Source organism: Gymnodraco acuticeps, unplaced genomic scaffold (assembly GCF_902827175.1).
Source record: "Gymnodraco acuticeps unplaced genomic scaffold, fGymAcu1.1, whole genome shotgun sequence".
NCBI classification, from domain to species: domain Eukaryota; kingdom Metazoa; phylum Chordata; class Actinopteri; order Perciformes; family Bathydraconidae; genus Gymnodraco; species Gymnodraco acuticeps.
Genome location: NW_022991064.1, coordinates 570,654 through 596,882, shown reverse-complemented (window position 1 = coordinate 596,882; position 26,229 = coordinate 570,654). Strand labels below are relative to the sequence as shown.

The 26,229-nt window shown below is 41.6% G+C and overlaps 1 protein-coding gene across 7 annotated transcripts in view; it reads right to left on the bottom strand.

The window, feature by feature from the left end:
- Window positions 1-9,327, bottom strand: part of ptprua (protein tyrosine phosphatase receptor type Ua) — a 271,078-nt gene extending 261,751 nt beyond the window's left edge. For all 7 annotated transcript variants that reach the window (XM_034236684.1, XM_034236686.1, XM_034236685.1 and 4 more), the window contains exon 1: window positions 9,120-9,327. In XM_034236684.1, the coding sequence (XP_034092575.1) occupies window positions 9,120-9,207 (88 nt within the window). In that variant the 5' untranslated portion in view covers window positions 9,208-9,327. The remainder of the gene's footprint in view (window positions 1-9,119) is intronic.
- Between the last annotated feature and the right edge of the window lie 16,902 nt (window positions 9,328-26,229).

The window sequence follows — 26,229 nt, the reverse complement described above, 5'->3', positions numbered from 1 at the left end:
AAACACATTAATAAACAATGAACCACGGGGAAAAGTATAAGGGTTGAGAAGTAGTAATTTAATTTAATCTGGCTGCGTATGATTAAAAGTAACACGATCATCGACCCGACGCAGTCCCCCATTGTTGTTGTTGTTGTTGTGAGCGCCGTTGGGGAGAAAATCAGCGATGTAAACGGTGACGTCATGACGCAGCAGAGGCAGCACCAGTCGGGCTCTGAGCGGTGTGAACAAAATGGAGGCTGAAAATAAAAACCGGTTCCGAACCAGAAGAGCGCAAGCACGGAGCTAGAACGGGAACCGTGTTGGTGTGAAAAGGGCATCTGAGAGATATTTGGTTAAAAACAACCCAATGGTGCTCTAGGAGGAGATTCAGGTGATAAGGGGGGGGGTTACCTTGGTTGCTGATTGGCTAATGGTTACACAAGCCATGAGACATGAAGAAGAGGGGACACATGTTGATGTAGAAGAAACATGCACCAGTGGATTTTGCATAATAGGTGACCTTTAATGAAATGTCCTTTGGTGTGGAATTAGGAGAAACTTTGCTGCCATGATGTGTCTTCAAGTGTTCAGACACAGATATTGTTGTCTGTGCAGTTATCAGGTAAGATTCCTATGCTTTGAAAACATCACCCTCTCAATGCCCTGTGGACAAATTGAGACATTATCTGTGGAAGCTTTTATATTGAAGGAGAGCGGCTTTAGAGGAGTTCAGAGAGGCATTTCAGACACTTGGAGCATTTCAGAAATTAGCTGAAAAGCATGCCGATGTCTGAGTATCATCTGCGGTTGAAAAGTCTGGTGCTTTAAAATCCCGGGCTGGAGTTTCCCTGGCAGCCGGTCAGTCCTCTGAGAATCTATAATCATGAATTAGCAGCCCTCTGCATACTTGCAACAGACGGCAAATTCCTGAATCGAAATTCAACCAGCAGCTGATTCTCAAGCATCCGATGCATTCATGCAACGTGAATGATCACCCCTTACCTAATGCGCTGATTTCATGAAGCATTTTATCTAGCAAATCATTACATGGCTTGTTGAAATCAAACTGCAGGAATGAAATGAGTCAGTGAGGGGGGGGAAAAGCGAGCAATCACAAACCCAGCAGCCTGCTTTTAAGACAAATTGAATTCTAACATCGACGCACACCGACTTGAGAGGATGACTAAAAAAAAGGAGCAAATTAACTTTATTGTCTAAACATGTTTAGCGATCAGCTTGACAGGCAGCCTGCTGGCTCTACTCCATCTGCTCAGTAATGATTTGTTGTTGATGGGGCGAAAAAACACATTTCATCAACACCTGGAGAGGCGAACTGCTCCTGGATGCGCCCACTAAGACGCCTCGTGGGTCCAGGCCAAGAACATGAGGCAGCTCCATCAGCATTAGTGAAAACACATGGTGTGGCAGAACTGGTATATTAAAGCCATAAACACATTGCCATAATGATTGAGGACGGTCGCTCTGTCACCGGTATTTATGAACAACTTGTGGTTTATTCAGCACAAGCCCTGCTGAACTATTTCCTCGAGAAAAAGCAGATTTACAAATCCTTTATTAAATTTAAGGACATTTATAGCGTTACATAAAGCAAAAGGTACAGTGCAGACAAAGGGCAAACATTAAGAGTAGACTAACTTTAACAGAGACAAACACTAAAAGAAAGTCAAGAAAATCAAGTCTAAAACTCTGTCCAAAATGCATTTAAACAATTAAACATCACATTTTCTATATTAATATGTATAGATATAGCCAAGAACAGACACTTTCAAGAAGACAAAAAGGAACTTTTTTCAGTACCGAGAAATGGGGCGAAGCCTGCGAGCTAGTTCAGGCAGTCAACTCGAGCACCAATGATACATTACCACGTGACGCCCTTCGTCCCTCTTACAACCAACCAAAACATTCTCCTAAACATGCCGCTCTATTTAAGCTGCCAGGTCTTCCTGCCTCTGCCTCGCTATGCTGCTGCTGCTGCTGTGTTCACTTGCTATTAGGGGTGTAACGGTTCACAAACATTTCGGTTCGGTACGTACCTCGGTTTTTTGGTCACGGTTCGGTTCGGTACGTTTTCGGTACAGCAGAATTTTTTTTCACAAAACAAAACATATATATATATTTTTTTTTAATTATTATTAAACTGTGAATAATGTATTCACTCAAATAAATACAAAATATAATAAAATAAACATTAAGGTGCAGCATTTCGATGAACTGAAATAATCTGTATTTGAACTTTACTGTAGGCTACTAGTACTCACAAAATATAAACTATTAGTTTTGGGTTTTTAATTATTATTAAACTGTGAATATTCACTCAAATAAATACAAAATATAATAAAATAAACATTAAGGTGCAGCTTTTCGATGAACTGAAATAATCTGTATTTGAACTGTACTGTACTAGTTCCTAAGCAGCCAGCTTGACATTAGGACTTGCTTGTCATTGTATTTTCATGTTTTTTTTAAAGAAAAATTAACTTGTCCACATTGCTTGCTGAAAGGGCAGATCTGCTGGCACTAACAATGTCTCCTGATGTGGAGAACACCCTCTCTCTAGGGACAGAGGTAGCAGATACAGCCAGGTAGCGCTTTGCTAACATGGCAACATAAGGATATTTGGCGTTTGTAATAGCTTTGGCTCGGTCTGAACTTTCTGCGAGTGGTGGAGGCTTAAATGCTAGTGGGAGTTGGGTTTGCACTTCAGTCTTTTTTCTTTTGGTACCGGTGATATTCACGTTCGGGTGATGCCTTTTCAAGAGTGTGCAAGTTTGATGTATTGCCAGCCGCGTAACCAATGTTAGTTGAACAATGCCGACAAACAGCTTTGGTTCGGTCCACCTGTCTTTGTCCTTCATCCTTGTTCGTAACTGCGAAACCAAAATGTTCCCAAACCGGAGACTTCAATGATGCTGGAGGATTTTCGAGCTCAACTTTATCGGCGTTCGCCATTAATTTTCGACAGTTCCTCAAATTACTGACTACATTTGAACGCATCCCTCTGTCCAGCTCTCATAGTATGCCTCTCATCCAATGAAATGACTTGCTCGCTCTATGACGCGTTGAACCCAATGTGAGCAAATTACTCTGAATGCTGCGACGCAGCACCTGAGATTACTTCCAAAAAGTTGTTCACGTTCTCAATTTTTTACGTTTAACGTTATATTCGTTCGGTACACTTCGGTACACACCTGTACCGAACCGAAGGGCCCGTACCGAATAATTTCGGTACGGGTACGTGTACCGTTACACCCCTACTTGCTATTGCTACGTTCATGTTCCTGCTGCTGTGTTTCATGTTGCTGCTGCTCGCCTGCCAAACCACCACCCCAGCTTCCACCCCAGCTTCCACCCAGCTTCCACCCCAGCTTCACCCAGCTTCCACCCCAGCTTCCACCCAGCTTCCACCCCAGCTCCCACCCCAGCTCCCACCCAGCTTCCACCCAGCTCCCACCCAGCTTCCACCCAGCTTCCACCCCAGCTCCCACCCAGCTTCCACCCCAGCTTCCACCCCAGCTCCCACCCCAGCTTCCACCCCAGCTTCCACCCCAGCTCCCACCCCAGCTTCCACCCCAGCTTCACCCAGCTTCCACCCCAGCTTCCACCCCAGCTCCCACCCCAGCTTCCACCCCAGCTCCCACCCAGCTTCCACCCCAGCTCCCACCCCAGCTTCCACCCCAGCTTCCACCCAGCTTCCACCCCAGCTTCCACCCCAGCTTCCACCCCAGCTCCCACCCCAGCTTCCACCCCAGCTCCCACCCCAGCTTCCACCCCAGCTTCCACCCCAGCTTCCACCCAGCTCCCACCCCAGCTTCCACCCAGCTCCCACCCCAGCTTCCACCCCAGCTTCCACCCCAGCTTCCACCCCAGCTTCCACCCAGCTCCCACCCCAGCTTCCACCCCAGCTTCCACCCAGCTTCCACCCCAGCTTCCACCCCAGCTTCCACCCCAGCTTCCACCCCAGCTTCCACCCAGCTTCCACCCCAGCTTCCACCCCAGCTTCCACCCCAGCTCCCACCCCAGCTCCCACCCCAGCTTCCACCCCAGCTTCCACCCCAGCTTCCACCCAGCTCCCACCCCAGCTTCCACCCCAGCTTCCACCCCAGCTTCCACCCCAGCTTCCACCCCAGCTCCCACCCCGCTTCCACCCCAGCTTCCACCCCAGCTTGGGTATCAGCGAATATCGAGTACCAATCCGATATCAGTGTTTATTCACACCCTTTAGCTATAAAACATCAGCAGATTCTGAGTGGGGTGTACCAGTGGCTAATGATAGGATGCCAGATAAGAAACTGCTTTTTAGACCACTTTGGCATCAGGGAGCCTTACAGTATATCTCATCTTTTAGAGGCCAACACTGCATTTAAACTATTTTGGTGGTGGGAAAAATTACTAAAACCTTCAGTTATACAGACTTGTGTGTTCACGCAGGGTTCCCCCCACTACTAGCCTTGACTAACTCATTTAAATAGACTAAATTAGCTTATTTAAGAGTGTTTCGATAGATATTCATTGTCAGCGATGGTGGCTTTGCAGCCGTTTTGCCACGAGTTAGTTACTTCTGTAGTTATTTCAACCAAGTTGGATATATTCAACACTTTTACAAGATTCCTGATTCTGAATAACCAATGATATGGTCAGTTTTTCCCAAAAAAAAGTTGTCAATTCAGTTTAGAATATGTCACGCTGCAGAGTTCCCCTTCCTGCGTAAAGCTAACTCCTCTGCCATGCACCAATCTGCCCCCTGAATGCTCAGTGATAGTACATCTGAAATCTTAAATCCAATATACTGCTTCTAACTGATAAAGAAGTACTGCAGCCCAAAATGGGTTTTAGCCGAATACTGTTTACAGCTGAAGCTACACAACCTGGACAGATAGACGGAGCAGGAATCCAGCTTAGACCGGCACAAAAGCTCTGTTGGAGGCCACATTGCATTTCACCAACTTAACATCCTTGGAGAAAATTGACTTGGGTTGCACAAAAGCAGCCCTAACTCCTCCCTCGGTGATAAGAGGAAATTATTTCAGATAAATAGATGTAATCACGCCGCAGTTATATACTGTATATTTATTTTTTTTAAAGGCAGAGAAGTTTGCCAAGTCTCTCAGCTCTTCACAGAACTCACAATCTTCCCGTGGGAGCCTTCAGTTATGAAAAACTGTAATTCTGTTGAAGACCTTTACAAGTTTGCTTTCACTGCCAATAAAACTTCCGGATAAATGAACAAATTGCGACTAACAGCAGAAGCAGAGGCAATTAAAATGTCTCAAAAACCATCAAAGTTGTGAAACGTAGAAAAAGGAAAGTTCCTGATTGACTTCAGCCGGCTCTCGCTGATCCACGCATTTTCCTCTCCTCGAAACATCCAGTTTATCTGAGGAGAAACAGCCTCGTGTAGTCTGTTTTTCAATATGTAAACCATTTCATGCTGCATCAGAGAGGGGAGGTGAGACATTTGTGCTGTTCTTTATCTTCTTAAACTGTCATTTTTATCCATTTCCAGCTTAATTGCATCCATTTTTCCTTCAACCAAAAAGACAATTAAAGCAAAATTGTTCAATCTGTTGCCTGTGATAGTTCGGTCCCACAGCTCTGGGGAGTTTCAACTGCCTGGAAGAGGATGTGGAGTTTCATTGATAGAAATTCCGTTTATCTCTTTCTCTATAAAAAGGGCAGTCAAACCAACCTTGTTCCTTTTGCCATCTCATTATCACAAACTACGATTACAGAGTGTACTCATTGTCTTGAACAGCCATTATGCAATTGTTCCATTAAGGAATCTTGTGTTATTTCCTCCTGAACAACCACATTTCATCATCGCCTTTTGTGCAAACGTACGCTCCATTTACAGCGTCTGTATCTGCACCAGGAGAGCTTTGTGTGTGTCGGGCTATTTTCTGCTGGATTTAACACCGGGTCGGATCCACGCCGCTACACACGAAGACCCTTTCTACATCCAACCAGCAGTCCGTGATATCCCACCTTCTCAGGTCAGCACCTATATCAGAGTGGCCTTTTCAAGCTATAACCTCCAATCTCAGAGTGTTTGGAGCTGCGTATCAGTGTTGGGAGTTTTAATTCGAACATTAAATGATGTTCGTGCTCTTAAACAACACGGCAGGTTTTACTCGTACTGCAGGTGAACGTTTGCACCTGAGGTAAGAGACCGTGAAGGGAAGCCACATGCTGATACTGGAGCATGAATACGACAGAAAGGCAAATTGAGGGTAGCAAAGCATCTTCTTTGTTTAGCATAAAAGCTGCAGAACACAACTTATTGGCAGCCCCAAAAGGGAAATGTTGAAACTTCAATTTTGTCAAAGGAAAAACATGCCAGGCTAAGTCTTTAAAGGTTTAAACCTCGAGCTGTTTCCACTCTTAAAGCAGCATCCACAATGTGTCAGTAGCATCCTGTAGCAAAGTATGAAAAGTTCCCAACAAAAATCTGCTTTTTAATCAAATTATTTTCTCACTTGACGTACATGAAGTGATGCAACCCTCCGCAATGCAGCCAACATGGTTAGCATATGGGGTTAAGTTATTATTTGATGAGATATTCTCAGCTCTACATCATGCAACTTTGCTAACACACTGCTATATTTCACTCAGGGCAAAGTGCTTTGTGTTGGGTTACTCTGCATATTTCAAGTTTCAAGATTCCCCAAACTGAGATCCATTGCTACCCCTGTGTGCATCAATGGATAGCAAAGCATTAGCAAAGACTAACCTCTGACTGACCTCTAGTAAGAGGCCTATTGATTGGTCAATTATCAATTGGAAAGCAGACAGAAATCTTTGAAAGTTTCCAGATCTCAAATGTGAATATGTTCTGGTTTCCTCAGTCCTCTACGACAGCGGTGTCAAACTCAATTTCATCGCGGGCCACATCAGCATTATGGTTGCACTCAAAGGGCCGGTTGTAACTTTAAAACTATATAAAAAAACATATATAAATATTTAATATATGTAAACGTATGTATTATATTACATTATTGCCTCTGCATTGGATTATTATCGGATAGGGTAATAACTTCATAATTAACGACATCTCAAAGCAGAAGTCAAATAATTGGAAGTCTCTTCAGTGAGAATGTCACAAAATGATTTTTTTTTAAAAAGCCAAATTGAAATTTTGAACAAAAAAGTCAAATTTTGAGAAAAAAGTCCAATTCTGAACAAAATTCATATTGGAGATGCATTGTGGGACATGTAGTTTATGGGCAAAGTGCTTCTGTAAATTGGCATGTAACCGTATAATAAACGTATCATATTCTTTCAGAGCTCTTGTGGGGCCACATTAAATGAAGTCGCGGGCCGGATTTGGCCCCCGGGCCTTGAATTTGACACCCGTGCTCTACGACATTAGATGTAATATATTTGAAAAAACAAGACATTTGCATAGGTCATCTTCAGCTTCAGGCATTTTTCTTAACTCTTTGACATTTTAGAGGACAAAAGATCTATCGATGAATTTAAAAAACAATCAACAGATAACGAAATAATCATTACTTGCGAAAGCCTTTGACTTGAATGAATATATAAATGGCTGCTGAGTGTTGGGGTTCGTCACGTGGTTCAATTATATTACCTTCTTGCTCTCTTGAACACCATGACCAAGTATATGAATATCCATGATAGAAACAAAATCAAACCAAACCAAGAATGACGTGTATAATGAAAAAATTTGTCATCTGATCAACGACTTCCCAAACAAGATTAGAAACGATACAATAACTTTCTGTACTTTTTAAACACTAGGAGCATAATTTCAGTCCAAAAAGCTTAGAGGTACAAATCCAAAGACATAATTAGATGAGACCAATTACTTCCTCTGTGGGCATTCTCCAACATTTCCCACGAGTGTCCATTCCTTCGCAGCAGATTTCTCTCCCAACACATGAGCTGAATGCATGCCAGCTGGTAGCAGAGACTTCCCTGTTGTTCAGCGTAATCTCATAAAACAGTTGGCTTGTCACCATTTAAAAAATCCTGCCTACAGAACCCAGTGGATCCTGCAGAGCGGGGAGTGGCTGGGTCTGGTTCAGCAGCTGGTTTAGGTAACTGACACCCAGGAGTATTTATAAAACACACGAGTTTGCAAAGCATTCTCGAGATTAACCAACTGTCACTTTTCACTGGAGACCACTTGAGGGGGGAGGCCTTTCATCCATCCTCAAAAGATCAGAGGAGGCCTTGAAATCTTAAACCATTTGAATGTTAACCCGCCAGACAGGAGAGAATTTCAGCCTCAGTTTCCATTTAAAACTCTGTCTGTTAAAGTTTGACTGACACACATAAGGAATATCTGTATTTGACTAATTCCTCTCCACTGTAGTGCCTTTTCCAACACACTCTCACTCCATGCCTTTTCAGCTAAATTATAAACACACTTGATTTGTCTTTCCTCTTCGTTTTTTTTACAAATTGAACCAGTCAAGCAAATCATCTCCTGCATCAGCAACATAATTACGTGTGTTCCATCAATACCATTAACATGCAGGCAACTTAGCAGCCCATTTCATTTACGCACATCAGCAATAAATAAAACCCAATGAGGGGAGACTCAATCACTGGGATGTGATTTACATTCCCAGGCGTCGGGAGGAGAGTATGTTGTCACCGACTGAAGCTTGAATAATGGAAACATGACAGTAAAATAAGCTGGACACAGATGGAAAGACGTGTAGAGAAAGTGGAGGGTTATAATGAGTCTTTACCCAACAATGACCATGCATACAAAAACATTGAAGAGATGATTTATGCCAGATTTAGCAAATAATGAATCCACTTTTTTAAAGTCATGTTTAAGCTTGAGAGGGAATGCATAGTAATCACCGATACCATTGATTCTGTAAGGAAATGATGCTGTGATTTAGACTCTTGCAGGTTGCTGGCAGTCGCATATGTCATTCAATCCGCTGGATTAATACAAAGAAGAAAGTTCAAACCGCTGAAAGCTTCAGCAACCAAGGTCTGATTTAAAAAGCCTCATCACACACTGCACTCTGGGACAACTTCAGAAGTTGTAGGGGGAAAAATGGAATCCTGACTGTGTAGGAAGAGCGAGTGTTAAACCATGAGAGCCAACTTTACGCAGGTGTCCAAACATCTCTTACCTGTTGGTCCCTCCATGCTGTCTGCGCAGATCCTGACGGCCAGCATCAGTAGCAGAGCTGCTGAATACATGTTGGTAATAAAGTCCATTTGTCACCAGAAGAAAATCCTAGAGAAACTCCAGCAGCAGCAGTAATGTTGGTTTTGGTGTTTTTGTTGGTGTTTGCAGAGAAGTCGCGCGCTCGGCTCCACGCGCTGCTCCTCCTCAGCCCGCACACCGAGCATCTGATCTGCAACCACAGCGTTCAAAAAAGAGACAGCCCCCCCCCCTCACCCCCTCTTTTTTCTGTAACGGCTCTGAGACTTTCTGTGTTTTGTTTTTTTTGCACTGTCAAGCGAGCAAGTGGCACGCGGGAATGCGGGTGTGCGGCGCCTCCACGTGGACAGGAGGTGTCACACACATGCGCGCACCAAGAGTCTCATATCTGCAGGTTAGGGGTCTGAAAACTAGACAGATTGTTGGTCTGTCCAACTCAAAGGGATATTTTTGCCTCAGTGATGCATTCAAGTGCATATCTGGCTTACAAATTGAATCATTTATTTGTGCTATCCATTCATATTATTATTACTATTATTATTATTATTATTATTATTATTATTTCCCATTGTTATTATGTAATCATTGTATTCTTGTTTTTATTTTTTTATTATTGAAACTACACATTATTATCATTATTATTTGTTCAATTATTTGTATTATTAAATATAGATATATTTGTTTTATTATATACTTTACTTGAGTATTTCCATTTAATGCGACTTATTTCACTTTACATTTGTGTCACTAATGTTAGTCTTTTACATTTCATTTTGGTAAATATCATTATTTTTGTGCGACACATTAATTGAACACTCATACTAGTTTCTTTATGCATATACAAAGCCATGATGCTTAATCAGTGAATCACATTTTTATCACTTTTTAAGCAAATTAAATTGCACTTCAAAGTTTTTAACAAGGGACATAAACTGAAGGGAAAGAAATAGAATACATGTCACAGTGTTTCATATTTACAAAATGCAATGAAATAAACTCTAAAGATGATAAAATAAGTGTAACAAATTAAACCATAGGATTAAAAAACATGAAAGCCAGACAAAAATAATGCTATATTTTTTAATAAATGTGTTTTATGATGCAGTACTGCACCAATAGCCTAATATTTCAAACATCCAAAATTGGCTCCACATTGACAAACTCAAACACATAAATGATTTGTAGTTAACTCTTAAATGCATAAGTGGGTCTTTTTGGACCCGGTGAGGTGGTTTTCTTGAAGTATCTTTATAATTACATTTGTGTATCATTTCATATTCCAGCTATTCCTCAAAAAACATGTTTTGGATATCATGCCATTCACATTTTAAATTTACATTTTAAGAAATTGTAGTTTTTGTATTTCTACCCCAAGCTTCCATAAGTGGGTCAAAAATGACCGGCATGCATTTTCCATGGGATCTTCTGGGAACCTTTGATTCTCATCACCTGTTGCTGTCAGGAATACATTCACTGTAGGACACACAGACGACATCACACGTGACACCTCTCAGGAAGATTATTTTACACGGCAAGATCAGTATAATAATAATAATAATAATAATAATAATAATAATAATAATAATAATAATAATACATTGTATTTGTATAGGGCTTTTCAAGGACTCAAAATCGCTTTACAATATAAGGGAAGGTTAGGGTGGGGGGGGGTATAGGACTATCAAACTTGATCAACCAGCATGGATTGATGGAGGGTGGGCTATGAGTAGACAAGAGGAGAAGAGATGAGTTTTGAAAAGGGACTGGGATACTGTGAGGGTCTCAGAATAGCGGAGATCTTTTTTTTCAAAATGTAAAAGAAATGTCTAAAATTATAAATAGTGAAAAATTAAATATCAAATATTTCTAGGGTGAACCAAAATAGAATACTAATTATTATACAAGTGATTGTTCTTAACAAAAATGACAAAAATGGCATAAAAACACATATTATTCTAATACAGGTCCTTTTTGACCCACTTCTGGAAGAGTGTAGGGTCCAGTCACTCGGGCATCTAAGGGTTAAGAATTAAAGACTGTATTTCTACTTAAGTTAAGGGTCTGATTGCGTATTCAACCACTGCACTAAGAGACTAGTTTCAGAGGCTCTTGAGTCAGTATATTTTTCATCAAAGTGACACAGGAGCAGGTTTCCTCTCTGACTGATTCCTCTTCCTCACACAGTGTTCGGTCAGCGGGGCTGCACAGTTTCACTTTGAGCCGCAGGTGAAACGCCTGCAGCTCGTTTCACCGACCAATCAGATTACAGATCCAGCCGAGCTGCGACCTCTGACCTCCGCCATGGGGTTTGTTTTCATTAATGTTTGTTTATCAGGGAGCATCTTGGTTTGTGCTGGAAGTATATTCAGAATTATAATGTTTGATTTCTGGTAGATTCTGGAGTATTTTGATCCTTATGTTGAGACTTTAACTGCATCTCACTTCGGTTAAATGGATTCCTTGCGTCCCTCACTTGCGTCGTTTCCCTGCGACTAGGACTAGGAGAGACGCAAGGAAACCACGAGAAGCAGGAGAGGCTTCTCAATTCTTAAATTTCCCCTCCTCGACTCCTCGGTTCTCCGGTAGTGACCCATGTTGCGCGCCATGTTGAAGGACATCTCATTTCTCTAAATGCACATCGAGGACCGAGCATCGAGCATCGAGGAGGCTCTCTGGAGGAGCTATAACCTAGGACACACTGATGCATCCTCCACGGCTCCTCCGCGGATGCATTTCCGGGAACGGAGGAGGCTTGACGCACGGCCGGACTTATCTCATGCAGCCAATGACAGCTCTGCATTTATCCCCTGGATATTATTTTAGAAACTGCTTTCATCGCGACGCGTTGTTTACAGTGAGAATAGCTGTGAGGTCCGTGCAGAAAGCAGAGCAGTGTGTAAAATATATATCACTCAGTACAACAGGCCTACTTTACTCTCTGTATTTGTATGCTGTAGTTTAGTAGATATCTACAAACAAAGAGTCGATATTTTTCTAAGACCATTTAGTGCTTCACATAATAAAATACACAACGGCTGTAGCCTGATTATGCTTTAGGAGCTGTAGGTGTGTGTGGTACAGTGGCCGTTTCTCAATCTCGAGGATACTGGCGTCCAAGCCAATATTTCAAGGATGCTACGTCATCGAGTGCCGCTGAAGGACTGTTCCAATCTCCAGCATACTTGGAATTCCACCGAAGCCGCGTCCTTGGTTTGGGGGAAATTTCGAGGCTGCACATGGGAAGACTTTGCGTCCTTAAAATCCCCACAATGCTTTGCGCACGGACCAATTTCAAAAACCCTTGCTGAACCGACGCAGCACACATTTCAATGTAAGTATGTAGTGGCGTAGAACATGTGTTGGTAAATATGTTACTTTGTTTGTTATCACCAAAAATGTGTTCCGTGAAAGTAAAGCAAGTTCATAATTAGATAGACATCGTGAGGTATTTATTTTCGGTACAGTTTATGTTGAAACCGTTAGAGAGAGTGGCACACTTGTTAGCCTGTTCCATTCTTCTTCGTTTTCCAAAGTCGTGGCTTGGAAGTATACTTGCTTCGTTTCTGAAGGAAGTGACTTGGAAGTACGCGACTACCAAGCCAGCATCCTCGAGATTGAGAAACGGCCAGTGTGTAGGTGTGTGTGTTGTACAGTGTGTAGATGCAGCGGACAGACAAGTCTCAGTTGGTTTGGTGTCCTATGCTTACTTTTAATACTTGTAAATACAACTTTTGGCCCGTAATTTCAATTCCCCATTTCAGCGACCAGAGAGAGGGGGGGGATATATCCAGTCTCTGATTGTGTTACGTTATAATGAGTGCTCTCATACTTGTTTGATTCTGAAATTGTATATATTTATATAAATATTAGGGCTGTCAGTCGATTAAATTAATCGCACATTTTTGATCTGTTCTAAATGTACATTATATTACATTGCATTTAGCTGACGCTTTTGTCCAAAGCGACTTACAATAAGTACATTCGACCAGGAAGACACAACCTTGAAGAAAACAGAATCATATAAGTACATCAGGTTTCATAGAGCCAAACATTTCAAGTGCTACTCAACTGGCTTTAGGTAAGCCAGTCCTTTATTAGTATAAAAGTGCTTCGTTAATAGTTCTAACGCTCTAAGTGGAGTCGAAAGAGAAGGAATATTTTTCAAGTTTTTAATACTCTTATCAACATGAGTGGACAAATATGCTTTATGCTAATGTTTATTATCATTTGAACAATGACAAATATTCTCATGAATATTAAACACAACAACCTCTGAACATTACAAATATTTGCCTCAATTCAACCTGGAACCTCTCTCATACAATAATACAATACAACTGGTGTGTGTGTGTGTGCGTGCGTGCGTGTGTGTGTGATGGATCGTTGCCTGGACGCTGCAATCATGTTGCGCACTATCCGTGCTGAGTGTGCTGACTTTTCGTACAATTTCCCACTGTCTGGCTTCCTGCATAAAGTCAAGTGCTCGGCGCAGTTGTGGCGAAATGTCGCTCCTGTTTTCATTTAAACAGCTCCATATCCGTTAGCGCAGCTAGCTAGCACCAGATGCTAACAACAACAATGCATGTAAGGTCTCTCTCTCTCTCGCTCGCTCGGGCCACAGATGGCCAGTCGGTGCCTGCCGGTGAGCGTGGAAGTGTGGTCTGCCACAAGCGGGCGGCAGGAGCGGGGCTGCCAGCATCAGCTTGTAGATGGTATTTTAAACTCGATGCGCTCTGAAACTACGGGGCGGCTGAGGAAAAAAAATACACATGCGTTAATCACGTTAAAATAATTAGTGGCGTTAATTTTTTTTGCGTTAACGCGTTATTAACGCGTTAACTTGACAGCCCTAATAAATATATATGTGTGTATATGTCCGCATCTGTAGCCTGTTATTGTCTCATTATACCGCACTGTCAATGAATTAAAAATAAATATATCGTCATGAACACATCTGTCCATGAGGGTGTTTCTCAATCGCGAGGATGCTGGCTTGGTAGTCGCGTACTTTCAAGTCACTTCCTTCAGAAATGAAGCAAGTATGCTTCCAAGCCACGGCTTCTCTAACGGTTTCAACATAAACTGTACCGAACATTTTGGTGATAACAAATGTAACAAAATAACATATTTACCAACACATGCTCTACGCTACGCCGCTACATACTTACATTTAAATGTGTGCTGCGTCGGTTCAGCCATTCTCCGCAAGGGTTTTCAAAATTGGTCCATGCGCAAAGCATTGTGGGGATTTTAAGGACGCAAAGTCTACCCATGTGCAGCCTTGAAATTTCCCCCAAACCAAACGCGGCCTCGGTGGAATTTCAAGTATGTTGGAGATTGGAACAGTCCTTCGGCGGCACTCGATGACGTAGTATCCTTGAAATATTGGCTTGGAAGCCAGTATCCTCGAGATTGAGAAACGGCCAGAGGGCTGCTGTGCCTCCTGTCATCATTAATGGACGTCTCTTTAAAATGACCGCTCAGAGGAGAGGAGTTCTCATTTCTCTAACTGCCTGCTGCTTCCCCTCCTCTCTCCTTGGTTCCCCTCTTCAGTCCTCCGCTCGCATTTCCTGTGGGCGGGAGGGGAGTTGAGGAGGGGAGTCGAGGAGGGGAAATTTAAGAATTGAGAAGCCTCTAGGGAAATGAGTTTTAAGAGCAATGGGACGTCGTTTCCTACGGAGCGTCATGTGAAGCGACGTCCGTTTGTGATGACGCCGCACAGCTGATCGTCTGACAGCAGCCAGATCAGTGCCTGCTCTGCATCGTCCAATCAGTGAGCGATACACAGTAATTGGGCGGGGCGAGTGTCTGAGGATTTCACCGGAGGATGGTCTGGTAGTTCCTCGATTATCGCTCCTCCGTTATCACTCCTCGATCCTCGGTCCTCCGGCAAAAATAAGGCCACTGGGACGGTATAAGATGGCGCAGACAAATCAACTTCCGGTGATACAGAGCCCGAGGAGCGAGGAAATGAAAAATAAGAGAAGTGAGACGCACCCATGGTGAAAAACATTTTAAGTTTAAAGGGGATATATTACGCTCATTTTCAGTTTCATACCGGACACCTTTTTGAGCGTTAAAGCATGTAAACATGTCACAGTAGAGTAAGGCACAAAACACACATAAAACCTGAGAATGTGAGTAATACGGCGGTTTAAAACTGATTAGATGTTGGTGTTCAAAAGGTGGGGTAGATAATTCACTTCAGAAACACTTTTGGTTATATTCCATGGAATGCTCTTAACATCCCGATAGCAATGAATACATTAAATGCTTTGACAATAAATACATTAAAAAAATGTTGTCTGTGGAAGCCGTGGTACTGTAAAAAGCACGACCAATCATCTGAGCCGGCCCGGCTAAAGTAACTGGATGGCCTACCTGCCTGTCAGCCTTCCATCTGTGCACAAATTTATCTCGTGCCCTCATTGGTCATGTGCGCGTTCGTGTGTGTTGGAAGAGGGGCTCTGTAAGGAAGTCTGAAGGAAGGGGCAGATTTTTTCCGGTTGTGTATTTTCAAATTCTAGCACACTCGAGCTGGTTTCTCCATTCTTACCTACCCTACCTTTAAGGTCACACACAACACATTTTATGATAATGTCGACACAACACAACCATATTTGTATTGTTGCATTCTCAGTGTTGTCCAACAATAGAAAACCACGTCGTGAAAGAAAATACTCGTAGGCTACTCGACACATTTTCAGTATTTCAGTTTATATAGCGTGCACATTGTCAGGTTCAGGTTATTTTTTTATTTATTAGGTAGATTTAGTTTGAAGATAAAAAGACAAGGGATCCATCCTGACACACATTCTAAAAACAACACAGACACATCTCTAATAAAAATGACACTGCTCCATCACATCTAAAAACATTTAAAAAACACTAGTACAACACAGATGGATGGATAGTGCAAGCATGGGCATTCAAAGATAATAAATAAATAAATAGGCATCTGTGTGACACTGCTGCCTCTTGATCCTCTGTGCGATAGCTGCCGGATTAAAGCTGTTTTTATACCGCTTTGTTCTACACTTTGGGACAACTAACCTCCTGATGGAAGAAGCATAAACTCTGAGTGAATAGGGGGGAAACATCGTCTTATATAGAGCTCGATAACCGCTGTCTGAGGGTCTCCAGGTTTAGCTCTGGCTCAACAATCCGTCTGCGAGACACTTTGTGATCCGTCATGTCTTTGCAACTTTTACTGTGGTTCTCTGTTAATAGTTTGGCTTTAGTTTTAAGTGAGCAGAGGTGGAAGTTATTAGGACACATTTCCGACAGAGAACAACAAGAAAAAGGCCAGACTGAATAACTGTGGGAGGAAAATTGACATTCAGGCGATTATTAAATGCGTTTTACTCAAATAATGGAACGTACAACACTTTTTCTTTTTTAAATCGATCCTTTCTCACATTGAGCGCTGATCGTTGCTGCAGTCGAAGGCCTCGCAACACAAAGAACAAACACACACACAGCCTCGCTGTATTGACCCGCGCTGAAGTTTTTTGTGCAAAAGTTGAGGTATAAAGATTCAGGGTGAAACTGACACACTCCTGCTGGTGTGTGTGTGTGTGTGTGTGTGTGTGTGTGTGTGTGTGTGTGTGTGTGTGTGTGTGTGTGTGTGTGTGTGTGTGTGTGTGTGTGTGTAGCTTTTATTGACTGTTTAAGCGTTCCATTTAAAGTGTACTAAAACAAATGTTTATCTTGTTTCAGGCTATTAGAAGTGAAATAATATTGCTTTAAAATTAGAATGTCCGCTGTCACGTAGCAGTCAATGAGGATTTATGTTCTCTATCGCTGTGCAATACATCTTGATTTTCATTCTTTGCAAAAGTCTTAAAATACAAAGAGTAGAATCAGTCTACACGTGTATTACATTTTCAGAGCACTGTCACTCGGTTACAGTTGCACAAAAGTAAAGTTCATTACCTCCGTCTGCCTCATCATTACCAGGAAAGTGATTATAGCTACAAAAAATACTGTGACTGTATCGATGTGGTGACCGCATTTAACTCACCAAACTTTACTTCCCTGTATTCCTACACCCCCAGGCATTTGTCATTCTCCATCCCACCCACACTACTCCCTGAAAACAGGTATGCACAACTGCGCTGAATGCCCAATGCCTGCATAATTGAGGCCATTATTCCTCATGCATTATAATAGCTGTGAAAAACAAGCAAGCAAAACATTGAAATGCATGAGAAACCCAGCATCTGTGTGAGTCCTCCATGCCAGTTCAGGTTTTTCAGGAGATAATCTCTACAGACTGTTCTAAATAAAAATCCCTAGGGTGTGGAGGAAAAGCAGAATCAGATTGTTTTTGCCACATGGTGCATTAAAGTGAAGGTACCTTAACAAGAAAAACAGGTAGTGTTTATACTAAAACACCAGCAGACTCTTTTCATCAGTAATGAAGGGAAGCTAGCTGTGCTCTGATGAATTATGAAGCAGCCGGGACCTTAAGGTGACCCGCAACTTATATCCACTGCTGCTTGTATACATAACATATCGTGGATAATAAAACCACTGCTGAAGGCCTGACTTAAGCATTGCATGGCTAAAGAAAAAAGTGCCACTGCAGCAGCTAGGCATCCGCTTGCACAACAGCTTCCTCTGCAATCCTTCATTTAGCTTTCCGCTCATATTAAATCACTCCAAATGGAACACAGACACCGAAACAGCAGCACAGGATTTCTGTTATGTTAACCTCAGCTGTGTGCATTCAAGGGAGAAACCAGCAGAAAGAAAACAGAGCACTCCTGCAGGGCACCGATCTGTGACAAAGAGCCGAGTATACTCACGTCTCTCCCTTTTTATTCATAGAGGCGGCAAATATTTTAAAAATGTAATATTATTTTGCAAGTCTGCCGAACGGCAAAGTAATCCTATGAATATGTGGTACATGTTTTTGGGCGATCTTGAAAGGAAAACATTCATGTTGCCCGAAAAGTTGCATTTATAAAAAAAATGACAATGAAGAAATAACAGCCATTTGAAACACATGAATAGCACTTTATTACACGGCTTTGAGTAATACTCGATTCTGATTGGTCAACTTGGACATTGCAGAGGTTGTTAATTGTTGCTAACAGACCGTTGCTAAGGAGAACAGACTGTTGCTATGGAGGATCAAGGGACAAGGAGTCATCAATCCGCAGAAAGAAGTCTGTTAAATCAGAAAGGAAGTAAACACTAAAGGGAACAGCAGAAGAAGACAAGACAGGAAGTAAACACTAAATGGAACAGTAGAAGAAGACAAGACAGGAAGTAAACACTAAAGGGAACAGCAGAAGAAGACAAGACAGGAAGTAAACACTAGAGGGAACAGCAGAAGAAGACAAGACAGGAAGTAAACACTAAAGGGAACAGCAGAAGAAGACAAGACAGGAAGTAAACACTAAAGGGAACAGCAGAAGAAGACAGACAGGAAGTAAACACTAAAGGGAACAGCAGAAGAAGACAGACAGGAAGTAAACACTAAAGGGAACAGCAGAAGAAGACAGGCAGGAAGTAAACACTAAAGGGAACAGCAGAAGAAGACAGACAGGAAGTAAACACTAAAGGGAACAGCAGAAGAAGACAGACAGGAAGTAAACAATAAAGGGAACAGCAGAAGAAGACAGGCAGGTAGTAGACACTAAAGGGAACAGCAGAAGAAGACAGACAGGAAGTAAACACTAAAGGGAACAGCCGAAGAAGACAAGACAGGAAGTAAGCACTAAAGGCAACACTCAGACAAGCCCCCAGGAAGTGCGCCGGAGTCTGATGAGAATATTCGTTGTGGCCAAACGGCGGTACTACACTTCCTTTAGGTTGCTGGGCCCGGAAACACTTTTTCCCATTGACTTACATTGGGAAAGAGTGGTCTGTAACTCGTTGGATAATTTTTTTTCAACTAAATAAACAACCCAGTATGAACACTTGTATAGCCCTTATTAAAAACATTCGTTCCTCAAGTTGTAAAAATGTGCTAATAACGTTATTCTGAGAGTTATTTCCCTCTGCATTATGAACGCGCATCTAACCCACGGGACCGCGCCTTCCGGCACGTTCATGTTACGTGTTCAGCAATACATGCGTTTATCTTTACCTGATCTTTACCCATGGATGCACAATAACAACTGACCCATATCGCCTTACTGCCAGCCCACGGAGCTGTAATAATGGATATATTGCACATGTTTGCTGTAATTCATCATTTGTAAAATATTATACTACATGGGCTGTATGATCTTCTTGTACCGTAAATGTTGTATTAAAGAAAGTTAATATTACCGACGTTAGATTAACGTCCCTGTAGCTTATTATTGCACGAAGAAGCTTATTGCACTGTGTATATATATATATATATATATACAGTGCAATAATTCTTTCATGCTAAATGAAGCTCTGTTGGATATCACTAGATCCTGTTACAGCGTAATATAAGTAGCTACATAACGATTGATATGTACATTAGCATAATGACTAGCTAGCCGCTAGCTGCTAACTGCCGCCTCGTTAATATCAAATCCATCATAATAACAATCCAATACCATGCTGTCATGAACGTGCGGTGCTGTTATGTGTACGCAAATTGACGTGCTTGATGTGAATGAGCATTTTGGTTAAAGTTGCGCATGCTCTATGAGCGCACATACGAGTACTTCTCAGGCATGCCGGGTAATCTGTGACGTTTCACTCTCTCAAAAGTTGGGCCATTTTATCATCATGCGCTAATGAGCAGCTCTCATAGGAATGAATGAGGCCCCGCCTCCCACGCTGTATCCAGTTCTTATTATACATCCATGCACTCAGAGCCTTAGGAAATAAGAGTTTTTACAAATAAGAAACACTCTTTATCTTCGCTTACAAAAGTAATAAATGATGGAAAGATAGCAGCAGTATCATGATATTTACCTTCTTAACACAAAAACTGATGAATTCAAATGTCATTTCAACTTTAATCCTGACAGAAAGTTGTAGAATAGTAAGTAGAATTACATTGATACAAACCCTGAAATAGTGTCTTTGAAGAGTGGAAGGAATACATTGATCTCTCCCTGCAGATGTAATTTATTTCTGTTTCTTCGGTCGGGTGTAGATCACCAGCTGAGCTCACCACCTTTTATACTTTCCAGCTTTATTACTAGTGACACGGCTGACATGAAATACAGCAGAATTAATATGAGCAAATTAACTGGTTATACAACACGTAATAAAAGCACTTTATGGGCGAGCTGTTAGCGTAAGCACAGAGGAAGTTATTAGATCCGAAGGGCATGCGGACCACTATATCAATGACACGATATATCAACCTTTCCCCGTAGTTAAAAAAATTCACGTTGAATTATTGCAGCCTGGCAAATGAAGCGAGATCTCAATATGCCTCCCACTGCCACCCTGCAAGAAATAAATATCTCGCAGACACAAGTTAAAAGCCCTCAGGCTACAGAATCAATATTTCATATGCAGGGGGTGATGAAGAGTCCTGATCCAGCTCTTCCTGTCTGTGAAGCACTCAGTAGTCCAGTAGCGAGCAGCAGAATGGCTTCATGCCATCTGAAGCCACGGCCAAGTGTTTGTGGGCCACTGCACAAATTTAACAGGTTGAGGAAAGAGTTGGCTGCGCTTCACGCTGTAGTGTGTCGATACCTTTGGAAATAAAAGCCTGGGTGACCATCACAGGATGTTTGTGGAGCTATTTATCCGACAGCGATAACCAAACTGTGGCCCCGTCACTTTGAAAAGAACCTGTGGAGAATCGAAGGGATCGAATCTCAGGCGGGGGTCATCACACAAACAGTCGGTTATAGACTCAGGACTCGTTCCTAAAGACTGAATCAATCCCAAGCTGAGATCCAAATGTGTTTAAGACCAAAACTCAAGGTCTTGTTTGGTCTTCTATAAATTACGTACAATGTGTTTTAGGGTTAGCCAATAGGAGCGCGAGTGTTACATAGTGATGTCACTATGTTCCGGAAGTATACAAATGATTCCAATGGAGTCGTTTCAAGCGAGGGGGGGGGGGGGGGAACTCCCAACACAGGGATTTTAGCCTTTTTTTAAAGCATTTTTTTGTATGAATTGACATGGTACAGCATACAGAAAGAGGAAGGTCAAGCTACAAAACATGTTAGTTAAGTGTTCCTGGTTAAAAGAAAACAGAAAAATACAAAGGTGTAAGATTACCAATCAGACACTACAGCGATCATAAAATAAAAATAATAACAACAAATGATGCTTGATTAGAATAATTGTACATCCCTTTTGTCAGAGTCCTACGGTCAGGCTACTATTAGAGGTCAGGTATTCCACAAAGTAATCCCAACATCCAAATGCATGTTTTTGCCAAATTTGAAGAAATATCCTCAAGGTGTTTTTTTAAATATGCACAACAATGGGATGGAAGACTCAAAAGCATATATGGCCTTGGCTTTCGCTATCGTGGAGGCATTAACATGTTTAAAAATGATAATGATCTTACTTTCAAAAGGGGATTTGAATGTAATTGCTGCCTATAGCGAGGCTATAACATCCCGCACAGCAAGACCGAACATTTAAAAATATCACAGAAACACACAAGTGACCTCGACCTTTGACCACCAACATCTAATTGTTTTCTAAGCACATGCCTTTGAGGTATTGCATCAACGAGAGTAGTTTGGACTTGAGGTCACACTGAACTTTGATACCCAAAATCTAATCAGTTCATCTTTGAGTCCAAATTGATAGTTTTGCCAACTTTAAAGAACCTCCCTCAAGATGCTTTGGTAATCATTGTTCAGGAGAATGGGACGGAAAATGTAAAAAGTTAAAAACTAAAAATGTTTCGTCTCTTGTTGCCATAGTGGCATTACAATGGTAAACAAATGTTAATCTCTTAAACATTTAATCACTTTTTAAGGAGATTCCTTTGAGATATCACATTAACAAGATTGTTTTGAACTTGAGGTCACATTAACCTTTGATACTCAAAAGCTAATCAGTTCATCCTCAATTCCAGATTGGTGTTTTTGCCCAATTTGAAGAAATACCCTCGATGTGTTTTTGAAATATTGCAGTCAAGAGAACGGCACGGAAACACTCCAGCCTCGGGTCTTGTCTTTAAATAAATAATAAAAAAACTAGTGTGATGTTAATGCTGCCTACAGCTGGATCACAACCACCCACACAGCATGACCCAACATGTAAAATATAACAGAAACACAGGGTCAGAGGACCAAATAGACTGACATTTTTTGATTATTTTGTGGTTAAAAGTTCCATATTGCTGAATATTACTCTTCATGTTGCTCTCAAAGTGCACCAGATTGATGCTTTCAACTTCAATATTAACTTCAATATTTAAAAAAAAATCTTCGCGGAGGAGCATCCCACCGGAACCCCCTAGAGGAGGTGAGGACCTAGAGGAGGTGAGGAACCCCCTAGAGGAGGTGAGGTCCGCCCCCCACTCATAAAAAATAGCACTTTACCATACCGTGAGCTGATTATGGAGCCTTCATTGTAACAGTAATTCAGATGCAATTAGCGTGTATAAAAGACCTCAAATTGGAAGCACTGTCTGGGCCGTCTTTTTCACTCAATTCTGCAATAGGTAGATCTCGCCTTTCACCTAGGCCGAGGTCGGTGATCTTGGGCTTAAAAAGGTTGGTGACCACTGCTCTAGTCCACTGCGCCACAGCCTCCCGACTTTGAATATAATGGGGAGCTTGTGTCCAAATCTTTACAGGAAATAAAGAACAAGTAAGTGCAATGGCCTGCAGGTGCAAACACACTTCAACGGCCCGATCTTTTTATTTTAACAGTGTGATCACAGGACTCCTTCTGATAGTAATGCAGATCTGCTGTAAGCTAGCTAGCTAATGTAGCTAGTATAGTAAGTTCAAATACACTGACAGCAGCGTGTGCGTCACTTTTTAATGTCCCTGGTATCCATAGGCGGAGTTTGACATTTGCGCTTGGGGGGGCAAACCTTTTTTACTGACGTCAGTACACAGTCCCAACTATTGCGTGGGGTGCTACGGATACAGAAGCAATAAAACCAGCGTTCACCGCACTGAGTATGACTTTTCCACATACGAACACAACTCGTCTCGTCATGCACGCCTCATGCCCGCCGTACACACACACACTCATATGGAAGGGGCGGTCTCTCCCCCCAACAACAGTGCATTACATAACTGTGCCCATCTTATACTTATTTGATAACTACTATATCCCTTGGTTACTTGAACACGCTACAATATTATTAACCAGTGTCCTACTTAGTGCAGAAGTAGACGCCTTAAACGTCCCAGAAATTAGACGTTTTAAAATCGCCGCATATCTTATTGTAATACAATAGCTGAATCACTTGTATGTAAAAAAAAAAAAGCGAGGGAACTTGTGTTCTTAACCTCATACGTCACACACACACACACGTCACAACATGCGACTGCTCAAAAATGAAATTATTTCAAACAAAACATGATATTGTTCAGATTTGTATTGTAACAATCATTTTATTACATTTATTAAAATATTGATATACGAAATATTTGTATTGGGACAGTTTTAGAAGTAGTAATGCTGTAACATTTCAGCCACTAGGGGGGGCAATTCCCCCCCTGCCCCCCCGCAAAATCCGCCTATGCTGGTATCCGTTGTGGTTTTAGCTTCTTGCCATTAGTTAATGCTGCAAATGTTTCATCAAGTTGGTGAAGATGTTTCTTCATTTGCGTGTGTGTTTTGGTACATTCGTGTTTTAATATTTGCATCGTTTCTGAAGCTGCAGCATAAAGCCAGCCATGTCGGCCACCATAAAGTAAGACAGTTTACAAAAGTATATTGCTTGTTTTGAATAGTTGCGAAAATGTGAATTAAAACAAAAGTAAAAGAACGTGTCATGCATTCATTTAACACAATGATTAATGGTTTGCCTTGAATTGTTATTTAAATGCATAATAGTGCAATAGCTTTCCTCACCATCTTCTTCAGCCGTCAAACTGAATGAGATATGTTGGTCATTTCCACTGACAGAAGAACCTAGAAGTTGTATTCAATCCATCAATGTGTTCTCAAGTAAAAGCAGAAAAGCTCCAAGAAAATGTGACATTTCTGTCACGGTGTGTGAAGCAGGTAGGACCCAAATGCAGATTAAAGTGCAAATTCCTTTATTTCAAGGCTAGGTGAACAACAAAGACAAAACAGACCACTCACCGACGAACTAGTCATGACAAAAGACGAACCGACAAAGACAGACAGAAAAACCAGAACTTAAATACACACAAGACTAATCACAGAAACAAAACACAGGTGAGGAGGGAGGAGAAAACACAGGGACACCAGGTGAACACAATCGGGTAAATTAGACACACCAGGGAAACTAACGACCGGGAACCACAGACAGATTTAAACAAGACACAACGCAGACAGAAACAGGCAAGACAGGAAGTGAAGACCTTTCAACATAAAACATGAAACAAGACAAGACAAAACACCATAAAGACAGATCGTGACAATTTCTGACCTTTCACACAGTTTTGAGATCACAGCAAAAAGTGAATTAAATGTTTGAGTGTCAAGACATAATCCAACCTTCCAGGCACTTGTAGCTCATTAATGTTCCACAAAGCCCTCTCAGTGTTGTGTCGTATTGAACCGTCACTGCAATTATGGAACATTGTCGGGACACTGTTTTCATTCCCACACATTAATTTTCCAATAAAACTGAGTTAGGTTTGCGGGGGAATTTAATCAGTGTCAAAACGGGAATTAAAACCGTTGTGTCAGTGAAGGAAACATGAGGAGGATAATCAAGTGAGAGTAAGTGTATTAATGCTTTTACGTGATGAAGAGGCAGGGGCGGACTAACACTGTGTGAGGGCCAGGGGTGGAAAATATGAAAAGGGCCCCCAAATATGGAACTGTTTCCAGCATTTTGGGCACTTCATATTGCTTTCTTCTGGCATTTAATACATGACAAAGTGTTTGTGCAGGTCTAGGATTTGATTATTAATCAGAATCAGAATCGGGAGAAAGAAACAGGTTTATCAGGTTGGTTCAGACGTACGAGGAATTTGACTAGGTGTCGTGGTGCAAACATAAAAATAAAGAATACATTTAACACTAGAACCGCCAACGGGTAAATTTTACCTGCAGCTGTTTCTTAATTTTAACTTTTTTTCAATAAAATATTCAAGTCTCCCAGTCTGTGACTTTTCCTGAAAGTGTGTTATGTAGCACCTTCTGTTGTTAAAAATTGTCAATATGAAGTCAGATTGAAAAAATTGCCAAAGAAATTGCCATTTATACCCATCAGCGCCAGCGGGTAATATTTACCTTATAGAAAATGCAGTGATTCTCACACTATTGATCTTGCGCGTAAACATAAACATGAGGTGTTGCTATAGCAACGCCTGTTGTTTACTGCGGTTCCTTATAGATAGATAGATAGATAGATAGATAGATAGATAGATAGATAGATAGATAGATAGATAGATAGATAGATAGATAGATAGATAGATAGATAGATAGATAGATAGATAGATAGATAGATAGATAGATAGATAGATAGATAGAACTATAGGAAGTAGAACACTTAATGATAGCATTAATTAATAAAACGTTTACCAGCCTTTTTACCAATAACATCGCAAATACAGCCATGAATCAGTCGGTGTTTATGGGCCCTCGCTGCTTACAGAAGCTCCACTTGTGTGTCTTGTTTTCCTGTTTTTCACAGTGTTGCACAAATCAAACACACCCTGTTGTCTGTGCTGCATCTTCCCAAACTGTGCACTCTCTGCAGCATGAATATCCACATCAAGCCCACTCTTGTGATGAATGTCCGCCGTGCACAGTGCCCTCAAAGAACACTCCACTGTAAAATATAGGCCGCGTCGAGGGTCATTTTTATTCACAGGGTGTAATGGCTACACAGACACAGGTTTCTTGCAGACTTATATATCAAGCAGAACAGCATGTGGACTGCAGTTTGTCCCAACATGGCGGTATTACACGGCTACTCATCACTTTTAATGCAGTTTAACAACATTAGGCCAAGTCAGCAGAGTACACTGAGAGCAGCAGAGTGGGAGGCAACA